The 11,047-nt window shown below is 48.6% G+C and overlaps 1 protein-coding gene across 7 annotated transcripts; it reads left to right on the top strand.

Annotated features, from left to right (window-relative positions):
- Positions 1 to 3,824: 3,824 nt before the first annotated feature.
- Positions 3,825 to 10,696, top strand: ZNF574 (zinc finger protein 574). 7 transcript variants are annotated; one of them, XM_044435076.1, is made up of 3 exons: positions 3,825 to 3,973; positions 4,567 to 4,695; positions 7,332 to 10,696. In XM_044435076.1, the coding sequence occupies exon 3, from the start codon at positions 7,356 to 7,358 to the stop codon at positions 10,014 to 10,016; it is 2,661 nt and encodes an 886-aa protein (XP_044291011.1). In that variant the 5' UTR covers positions 3,825 to 3,973; positions 4,567 to 4,695; positions 7,332 to 7,355; the 3' UTR covers positions 10,017 to 10,696. The 7 variants fall into 7 exon arrangements, with proteins under 7 accessions (XP_044291011.1, XP_044291008.1, XP_044291007.1 ...); XM_044435073.1 differs by having other exon boundaries at positions 4,606 to 4,695; XM_044435072.1 differs by lacking the exon at positions 3,825 to 3,973 and adding an exon at positions 5,387 to 5,577 and having other exon boundaries at positions 3,980 to 4,695.
- The last annotated feature ends 351 nt before the right edge of the window (positions 10,697 to 11,047 follow it).

Raw genomic sequence — 11,047 nt, forward strand, 5'->3', positions numbered from 1 at the left:
TATTTGCCACCTTGGATCTGGGAGTACAAAGGCTACTGTATGGCCCCCTAGATTCTCCCCACAGGCTTGCCCTCCTTTGGGTGTTTCAAAATCTGTTTAAGAAACCCTGCTCCTTTTTCAGTTGGCATAATTTCAGCAATGCATCCCACCCAGTGATTAAATAAGGCACTTTTTCGCCTGCCTTTGAAATGGAAACAGTTGCATGGGGGCACTTAAATTAAAAAAATGCTTTAGTACAAGTTGAACCAATTTAAAAAATCACGTTGCGTGGAGATTTGTCCTATTCCTGCCCACATTCTCATGCCAGACCTGCTACTGTAATGGGACATGATGGGGATGTGTGGAGAAAATGCACATTCCGTGCAAACTCCAGGGCATGGATGTTTCTGCGTAAAGTGAGGAAGCATCTCATGCTGAAGCAGCATTCCCACTATCTTGCAGTACCTAAGAAGGTTTTGCAGGGAACTGGCTGTGCAGGGTGAAAGCCAAAACTCACACATTGCTTGCTTCTGGAACAAGAATATAAAAGCTGCTCTACTGGATCAGACCAAAGGCCTATTTAACATTCTGTTTTCCCACAGCGGTCAGTCGGTCGCCTCTGAGAAGTCTACAAAGAGGAGTGCAAGGGGTTCTCTCTCTTCCCAGCAACCCATATTTTTCCAGTGTTCCTAGGGGTAGCATATAGCCATAATGACTATCAGCTATAAATAGTCTTGAAGTCTTTCTGCATGAGGCATTTATTGTGTGTTGTACTCATGATACTTTATGGGCTTTTTAGACAAAATCGTGATCTTCCAATTCTGCTTTTTCAGAGCATTTTCCTTTTTAAAAAATTAAAAAACACTGTATTTATTTCAAAGGGGGACAATTATGCTAAGCCTTGGTGTGCATTGAAGTATCCTGCTACAAACCTATTTGTAGAGCTCAGCTCTCAAATTCTGCAATGAAACTGAAAACAGGGAAAGCAATTAACATTCTCAGGCAAAGAGTTCTATAAATTTGTGTAATTATAACATTTCACTTTTTCCTCTTGTGAGGAACCCAAGGCAGCTTGGATTGACCCTTGTGAGGTAGGTTAGGCTCTGAATGGGTGGCGGCCCAAAGCCACAGAGTGCGCTTCATTCTTCATGAAAGAAGAAGACGAACTGTGCAAGCTCCAGGAATTTGAGGGATGAGGCAAGATGGCCTCAATGGGACCCTCTCACGGGACCATTGCCGGTAGAACTTCCCACAGAAGAAGGGACAGTCCAGCTCCAACAAAGGCCTGAGATAATATGAATTCACAGTCTAGTTTGGTTTCTGGCACAGGTTCATTCTGGGTTGTCTGGACCTCTCGCTTATTACCATGGCTCCTACTGGCCCTTGTTGTACAAAAGCAAAGCACATGCAGGATATGAAAAAAAAAACTTCAGTATCAGCATCATAGTCAAAACCGATGCCACATTATGAAAATCAGGCTGAGAAGGATACTTTTAATTGATGTTATATTTAACTAGATTGCTTCTCCTTCATGTTAAGAAAATCATAGGCCCTAAGCTGAGGCCTTGTTAGTCTGTTCAAGGATCCAACTTTGTTGAAATGACCTTGATTTCCATCATTCAAAAAAAAACGAATGGAGTGCAAGGTTAAGCACGGATTGTCTCGATTGTTTTTCAAACTTTCCTTGGTGCTTGTAGACCAGGAATGGATCAGAGTTTGAGAAATGTTGATCTGGATTGTCAGGTTGATAAGAAGAAAAAATCAGGCTGATTTGTTCTTGACCCTTTCAGGTCAGCCCATGAAGCCTTTGTGGTTACATAGAGAGACTTGTTTTGGAAGCCGCCCCGAGGCTTTTTGTGCATGGGGCGGCATATAAATGTTCCAAATAAAATAGAATAAATAAATACTGTGTTTTAGCAGTGAAAGAGGCGGCTCCAAGGCTCCATTCAGAAGCCGACGACCTCTGTGGTCCGAGAGAGGGTTGTGGCCCATAAACTTGATGGAACACAGAGCTTGAGGAGATCCCTTGTTCAACGGGACAGGCCATGATGGATGATACAATGCTGAGTCCTCAGGTATGGTGGATTCAAACTGCAGCTGAGGCCAGGGTTGCGATCCCTCAGGTCCCATTCTTTCATGAGAACAACCTGAGAACATCCTTCTTTTATATTGTTTCTATCCCAACTTTATTGCTGAAAGTTCGGCGTGGCAGTTCGAGACCAAAAGACCTTCTTGCGGTCTGGTATCCTGTTCCCAATGCCAAGCAGATGGATACTTCTAGAAGATTCTGGAAGTGCGCATGTTTGGCATAAAAAGCAACAGCACTCCAGGTCTGCCTTTCCCCATTTATTGCATTCAGAGCTGTTCTTGCCCTCTGACTATTGGGGCCCCCTTTAGCTATGGTGACGCTCAGGCAAAATCTTTCTGCAAGATTGTTCAGACTGAGAGGAATAAGCCAAGCTGCTAACATCATGCTGGCCTTTCATGCAACCTGGTCCTACATGCTTATGCAGAGAGAGGTTCTCCAAATCCCACTGGCCTTCCATGCTGCTGCTCCAGTCGCTATCTCTACAGGTATATCGTGTCCAAGGAAGACCATAATGCACTAGCAGTGTTGCCCAAATGGTGTGTGTGGTCCAAAATTACACAACAGGGTGAAGGTTTTTAAAGTTTATTCTCAAAAACAAATGGGTGCCAATGAATCATTCCTGTATGGGACACCTGAGCCTTCCTCAGGGTGTCCCCTTTTATACATTTGTCCATTAAAGGATTACATGTAGCACAATTAGCACTTTCTAATAGGTTATAGGTATAGTTACAATGGTGTGACTTCCCCCCTTGCATATTCAAGTAGAAAGAACATGTTTCAAAGGTGGGAGGATTGTCCCTCCAAGATGGAGGACGGGGTGTTATGCCGAAGTTAAGAATGAATGTCTCAATTGCGCTTTCCTTCTTGCTATCAGACATGTATCAGTTGGCCTGCTTTGAGGTACTGCCTGAACAGCTCAGCTACAGTTCAGAAAATCACATTCTGGTCCCAAAGAGTAGAGCTTCCTCTAGCCAGCAGTATCTAGCTTCTGCCAATGATTGCATGATTTACCTAATCTATTGATTTGCTCAACAGCAATACAAATGAAAGTGATACAGAGTGCTTATGCGGTGTTTTATAATAGATACTTGGGATTTCTCATGTGAATTATATATTTTTCTGCAATCCAGGAGTTGGAAACATACGGACGTTCATATGTTGGATTACAACTTCCAGCATCCCTGAAGACTAGCCATTCTGGTCGGGGCTGACAGACATTGCACCCCACCTATAACCTGCCATTCACTTATTTCAGATCCTCTCAGCCCACCTTTTAATCTTATTTTGAGCACAGACTTTTTGGTTTAAGCCAACAACCATTCCCTTTCCCATTCTTTCCCTCTTACTTCTCTCCCCCCTTTTACAACTCAGATTGGTACAGCCCAGCCGGCCGGTTCCCTCGCTTTTCCTTTCCGCCCCGCCCATTTCCTTAACACGTCAGACGCAAGCCTCGCTTTGGATTCGGCACTACGTCACTACGAAATCGCCCTATACGGATCCCGAAGGGTTCGGGCAAAGTCTCGCGCGTTGGGCAGAAACGAAGGCGCTGATTGGGCTAGCATTTGAGTAAGGCTCTTCTCGATTGGCTGTATGCTGTAATCCAATGAAGAAACGGTTTGTTTTGGGAGGAGGGTGAGAGAGAAGGCTGGGTTGTGGGGGACAGAAGGGAGAAAAAAGGGTGAGGGGAGGGGGCCTGGGGGAGAGCGCCCCTAGTGCAAGGGGGAACCCAAGGCGGGGGGGGAAGAGAGAATCGACTCCCCTGCAGGGGTGTGGTGGAGGGCGAACGAGCGACCCTCCCCGGAGGGGTCTATTGGGGGAGGGGAACTGTGAGCGGTCAGTGCGGGAGAGGAGTGTGTGGTGGGTAAGAGAAAGGCAGAGGCTCCTCCTCTCTCCCCCCGCGTAAAGGTGTGTATGGGGGGTGGGGGTCTTCATGCACGGATTGGGAAGCCAGACCTCTATGGAGGGAAGGGAAGGCGAGGGGAGGGCAGAGCCAGGTGGAACACGTGCACCTGTGCCAAGGAGGGCGGGTGGGCAGAGTGGAAGGAGAGGCAAGGGAGATACAGCGTACGTGATATAGGGGAATGGTGAAAAGAGTTCAAGGGATACTTCCTCAGATACAAGGTCTGGCTTGCGAAATTGTGCTTTAATATGTGTGTTTGTCTTTATTGCGGAGTTCTTTGTTGTGAAGGTGGGGGGCAAGCAGGGGAGGCCTGTCTTTCAAAGTGAAGTGTAGGGGAAGCACGTTCAGTGCTCAAGGGTGAAGGCAGAAGAGTGTGAACTGCTTTCAAGCATGCCAGTAGAGAACTGGGGTGTCTGCCTTTCTCAATACTGTAAAAACAATAGGTGTGGGGGAAGGGAGGAATCCACCTATTCTCAATGGAGTGAGCTGTCAGTAAGGAGGCCTTGTAATGGGGAAACTGAAGTGAGAGGTGAAAGGTGTAAGTCTTAAAGCACAATGAACAAATTTTCTGTAACCTTTCTATTTATACTTTTTTAAGCCTGAGTTTCCAGAGATTTGAAAGGACCCTCTTTTACAGGACTTGATACATGCTGAAGCAAGCCTGACTGGATGCAGTACTAGGGCTGGAAGCCCATCTGGGGCTGCCTGTTGGTTTTAGATCTGGAAGGTATGTGGCAGAAATCTGATCCAGTCTGAAGCCAGTGGAAATGTGGTTAGAGTCTTGAAGAGCTTGTGAAAAAATAAGTGTTTTGAAAACAATATGAATCTATGTGCATGTTTTTTAAACAGTGATTTTCTTTTTTGAAAAGAAGATTGTTTAGAATGAATCTGAATTTAAAGCGAACAGTTATAATTTCTTAAAACTAAATAACTGGCTCTGTTAAATCTGTTTTCTTATGTAAAAGAATATAGTATTAGGGGAAATTTGGTTAGGTTTTATAATTATATGACAAATGGATAATGAATGGCATTTATTATTCAGAAAAGTTATTAATATTTATTTTACTGGCTACCCAACAATATGAGCATTTATACTTTTTCTTATGGGAAACTCCAGTGTACTAATGACACTCTTGTTTTTGGATCTTTAAATCTTCTGGATCTAAAGCTTGGAATTCTGCAAGTTACTTGGGCTACTCCAATAAAATTTTATCTGAACATGACTCTCATGCCAAATCACAAATCATTTTTGGAATTTCCATAGAATTAAAAGTTAGACGTTATTGCCTTATGCTGCATCTTGTTTGCCATTTCTTGCTTGCTTGTTTTGTTTCCTGGTTCGGAGAAATCCTTTTGGAGTGCATCACAATCCATTTTAGCTTTTTCACCCTGAAAACTTTAATACTGTCCTCATATAGGGTTGCTTGCAGATCAGTTGACTGGCTATTTCTTCTAAGACCAGTGTGCCCCAGGAATTAAGCGTCAAAGTTGCAAGTGGAACACATGAAAACTAAGGGACTAAGGCTTGCACTCACTTTGTCTCCCAGTACCTCATGCATCTAGCACCAGGAACCACTGTAAGAACTCGCAGCACTTCCAAGCGGCCTGGGTGAGGAAGTCCAGTCCTGCCATGAACACACTTGTTTGCTTTATTCTACTTTAAGCCACTTTGATATGTTTGTCTAGTTGGTGTAGTATCTTGTATAACTCTATAGTTATACTGTATATGTTATGTAGTAACATCTGTTATAATTCGGCTATTATTTTGTAATGGTCAGCTCTTCTACAAAGCCATTTTAAAATATGAACTGTTACTTCATAATAGTAGTTTGTTTTTTAAACTAGTATTCGTAAATTAGTATACTTATCAAATCTGTTGAATGAAGTGTTTCTCATTCAATGAAACTTAATCCTTTAAAAATACTTAAGAGTGTAATTCTAAGGGATTACCAGTCAGTATGCAGAAAACTCTGGGATCAGAGCCTAAAGTATCCTATTCCCTGGAGCAGCTACACTAGGTGGGAGAAGGACAGATGTGATAAGTCTATGAGTCTCTTGGTTTCTCTAGTTGATCTACTGTGTTGTGAAGTGGCATGGATGAAATTTAAGGCAGTGTTTCTCATCAAAAAACCATGATGGGTTTTTTTTGTGGGTGGGGTGGTATTTCACCTTTAAATGTGGTTTAAATCAATGGTACACAGTAGACTTCTTTGTTGGTTATTTAAATTAGGAATTCAGATGTCTTGGAATTAAATTGGTATTCTCCTGCTGGCAGCCTCTTTAGGACTAGGTAAAAAGTACTAAGATGCTGTGTGTTGAGCTATGGCAAAGTTCAACACATGAAGTTCTCAGCTTTGGCTGTTGGGTGGTACAGACATGTAGTAAAATTGTCAATGGGATATACATATGATGGGGGCAATCACCTGAAAAACATTAATTGCACCTTTGAAAATGACATGCGTGCATAGCAATGCATTTATAGTTGCCATACATTCATTTTTGCTAATGAACTTAGGAAACAGATTTCTGTGGGGAAAAATAAAGCACTGGAAACACAATGGAAATATGACCATCACTGCATAAACGTATCTGAGCTGGGATAGGGGAGCTGCCTATTTTCACGTGTATTTTTAATAGCATATAGGTGCCTTTACGGAATAAGTTAAGCAAAGCCATCTTTCATTATTACAAGAGAAGTCCATCTTTATTTTTTCCTTCCCCTGTAACTAAAATGTAAGTTACCTGAGTGTAACTTGCCTGAGTGTGGTTCTTACCCCTCGAGCCTCTCTAATTTAAAATGTGTTCTCAAGCTGTGATCGACAAGGTAATGAACCTTGCAATCCTATATACACATGCCTGGGAGTAAGCTATGTAGGACCCAGTTGATAGACTTCCAGGAGAACCTGTATTGGACTGTGCTGCATACAGGTTTAGTTCTTATATTTGGAGCTCCTTCCTGAGGACACCACTCCATAACTCGTGTCTTGCCGGCTTCATCCCCACACATAGTCTAGGATACTGTCACTGAATTAAAAGCACCCTTAAGTCAATTTAATTGATATGAATGTCTTAATCAAATATATCATTTGCATATAAATGGCATGGTTTTGAAGTATGGGGGGATGCATTTTTCTTTGTTTGAAAGAACTGGAAGCTTGTGATACAGCAAGCTTGATCTCAGAAGAGTTTTAGAAGCACTTGTATTCTTAATGCATTTGTTAGTTTACTTTTTTAAAAAAAGATCTGCCTGATTAATAGGGCACTTAAATCTTTGGCTTTGGGGTCACTCAATCAGATTAATCGACCCACTGTCGCTGCCCACCCATCCCCCTAATTTTGCCTTTGGCGTTCTTGTCTGTCCAGATAGCCTGGGAGACTTCTTTCACGATGGCAGAATCCGCCGAAGAGACACTGCTCTATGTGGAACATCGCTATGTCTGCTCGGAGTGCAGCCAGCAGTTCAGCACCTTGGAGGAAGCCCTGGTGCACCAGCAGAGCCACATGTGCTCCCAGGAGCAGCAGTATGAAGTCGTCGGGCTGGCGGAAGCCGGGCTGGTGGCAGCTGGGGAGACTGGTCTCTACCAGACCGTGACTGTGCAGGAGAGCCAGTACCAGTGTTTGGAGTGTGGGCAGATCCTCATGTCCCCAAGCCAGTTGCTGGAACACCAGGAGATGCACCTTAAGCTGGTGACCCAGGAGCCGGAGCCCTTGGTGAAGCCGCTGAGCTCCAGTCAAATTCACTACGAGTGCACAGAGTGCAAGGCGCTGTTCACCAGCCAGGACGTGTGGCTCGCCCATCGTCAGACCCACCGCAAGCCGCCGGAGCCACCCGCTCCTCCCCCGCAGAGTCGGGCGCTGGTGAATCTGGAGCATTCCTACCGGAAGCCAGTGGATGGGGCAGATCCCAGCGGAACGGTGCAGTTGCTGCTCTACGAGTGCGGGGAGTGCCTCCAGTTGTTTCAGTCGACCACAGACTTCCTGGAGCACCAGGCCACACACCAGGTGGTGCAGCCCCCGCCAGCGACCCGAGCCAGGGAGATGCCTGCCCCGTGCCCCGCAGAGCCAAAGGAGCTGGCGCTGCCCAGCTTAGTGGCCGTCCATAATGGCGCCGTGCCCCCACCGGCCCCCACCAGCGTGACGGCCACGGACCACAGCTACGAACTGAAGAACAACCCGGTGGAGCAAGCGCCCCGCAAGGCCAAGCCAGCCACCAAGGAGCACGTCTGCACGGAGTGTGAGCAGGTTTTCCCGTCGGCCCACAAGCTGCAGCTGCACATGCGGAGCCACCGGCAGGGGGCTTTCAAGTGCCCCCTGTGCAGCAAGGTGCTGCCTTCGCCGGCTATGCTGGAGAAGCATCGGGAGGAGCACAGCGGGGAGTCCCGCTTCCTGTGCGTGGACTGCGGGCTTGGCTTCGGCACCGAGGCGGTGCTCCTGTCCCACCGCCGCACGCACTCCTCGAACCCCTTGTACCGCTGCACTTGCGGGAAGACCTTCATCAACATGACCAAGTTCCTCTACCATCGGCGCTCCCACAGCGCCAATTCGGCCCAGGCCCACGACCTGCCCGCGTCTCCTCCCGAGGACCAGCCTCTGGAGGAGGAGCCCCCCGAAGCGCCGGAGCAGCCGGAGGAGCAGCAGGAAGTGGTGCCCCTGGCCATCATCTGCTCCGTGGACAACGCGGCCATCTCGGTGGACGGCGGCCCCCAGGAGCAAGCCCCCGATGAGTTCCAGTGCCAGATGTGCAACAAGACCTTTCCCAAGCAGACGCAGCTGTCCCGCCACCAGCGCTTCGCTCACAAGATGGAGCGCCGCCACAAATGCCTGACGTGCGGCAAGATGTTCAAGAAGAAGTCCCACATGCGCAACCACCTCTTGACCCACACTGGGGAGAGGCCCTACCACTGCAAGGAGTGCGGCAAGAGCTTCAACTCGCCAGCCAACCTGCAGCGCCACCGCCTGACGCACACCGGCGAGCGCCCCTACCGCTGCGACATCTGCCAGAAGTGCTTCACGCAGTCTTCCACCCTGCAGCAGCACCTCCTGGTGCACAGCCGCCACTATCCGTACAAATGCCTGGAATGCGGCAGCGTCTTCCACCGGCCTTACCGCCTGCTCATGCACCGCTACCACCACACCGGGGAGTACCCCTACAAGTGCCAGACCTGCGGGCGCTCCTTCTTGCTTCGCCGCCTGCTGGAGGTCCACCAGCTGAGCCACACCGGGCAGCAGCCCCACCGCTGCACCACTGGCTGCGGCGCAGCCTTCGTCACAGCCGAGCAGCTGAAGGAGCACAAGTGCGGGAAGATGAGCCGCCACTTCGAGTGCTCCGTCTGTGGCAAGAAGGTGGGCTCCACCGTGCAGCTTCGAGCCCACGAGCAGCTGCACGGGGACATCCAGGTTCCTGAAGGGGTGGAGGAGGAGCCCCCCGTGCTCGAGCCGCCCCCGCCCCGGCCGCGCCGCCCCACCTGCCCCAAGACCTTTGAGTGCAACGACTGCAAGAAACTGTTCAGCACGGAGACGTCGCTGCAGGTCCACCGCCGCATCCACACTGGGGAGCGCCCCTATCCGTGCCCGGATTGCGGGAAGGCCTTCCGGCAGTCCACCCACCTCAAGGATCACCGGCGCCTCCACACTGGGGAGAAGCCTTTTAAGTGTGACGAGTGTGGGAAAGCGTTCACGATTGCAGTGCGGCTGGCCGAGCACAAGCGGATCCACACGGGGGAGCGCCCGTACCACTGCGATGCCTGTGGCAAGGCGTACCGGTCCTTCTCCAACCTCTGGAAGCATCGCAAAATGCACCAGCAGCAGCGCCTGCAGCACGAGCAAGAGGTCATGGCAGAGGCTGTGGCTGCGGCTGCAGCGGCGGCAGCGGCAGCGGCGGCAGCTACGTCTTCAGCTTCCGCAGCGTCTAGTGAGCAGGTCTATGGCAACACCGTGACCATTATGGAGACGATCCCAGTGGTGGAGACCATTGAAATCTATCCAACCGATGGGGGTGTTCACTTCGAGAACATCCAGGTGGAGAATGTTCAGATTGGGGAAGTTTGAGTCGGGCTGGGGGGAGTGAGGAGGGGCAGCTGGTAACGCTATGTGGACTGGGAGCTGCTACTCTCTGGCTCCCCCTCATGAGGCCTTGGTGTAGCTGCAGCAACTCCTGCTCCCCAGCTTTTATCGATATGCTCTGGTGTCCACCTCTTGGCCATTTCTGGAATGTGGTTGCATCATTTTTTTCTTCCCCGGTTCTGCGATGAACCGGGGGCCATCTCCTCTGCACACACGCACACTGCTTAACCAGAGCAGCAAGGCCAACCGCTTGGGCACTCCACAATCATGGGCTCCTATCCTCCATCTTCCACGGGGTTGCCTGTAACTTTCAACTGAGCGGTATAGAACTTGGCTCTTGCCATGCGGGCAGCCCCACAATCCCAGGATTGCCCAATAGCAGCCATCTCAGCGGCTAAGCACCCTTTAATGCTAAATGGTTTTTTGTTTCCCTTCCCTTCCCTGCTAGGGTTCAGCCTGGATTGTAAATACCTCTTGACTGGGTTTCTGCGCTTCACTGTGGGATTCTCCTCCTGTTCGCTGTTGCTCTCCATCACTCAGATACTATCCCCTGTGACACATAACATCTTTTTCTTTGGTTTCTTGCTAACTGGATTCATCCCAATGGCTGTGGGAGCATTTTGTTATTTCGTATTAAAATTAAACAGAAATCAGAGTGCTCAAGATCTTTGAAGTGTGGTTTGTTTTTGTATCGGGGAGGAAAATTTCCCTTGTACGCAGGATATGACAGTGGTATTTGAGTCAGCTTGTGTGTTGTGCTGGTGTTGCTCATAAGCCCTCTGAAATAGAGGTTTATGAGCATTCTCTGCGAGGCCAGAGCAGCGGTAAAAGTGAACTCTGCCTCCCCAGCTTCCAGCCCTGTATTTTTGTTAGGTGGGCTTTTTCCGGGGTAGGAGGGCAGGAGGATGGAGAGACATCAAGATAGCTTGTATCCTGGTCATCTGGTCATTTCCTGGTCTTCTCTTCTGCCTGCTTACTGAAGCACTCCTGTTTACTTCTGTCAGAGGTCACATTCC

Source organism: Varanus komodoensis, unplaced genomic scaffold (assembly GCF_004798865.1).
Source record: "Varanus komodoensis strain SLA01 unplaced genomic scaffold, ASM479886v1 scaffold29_1, whole genome shotgun sequence".
In the NCBI taxonomy this organism is placed as follows: Eukaryota; Metazoa; Chordata; class Lepidosauria; order Squamata; family Varanidae; genus Varanus; species Varanus komodoensis.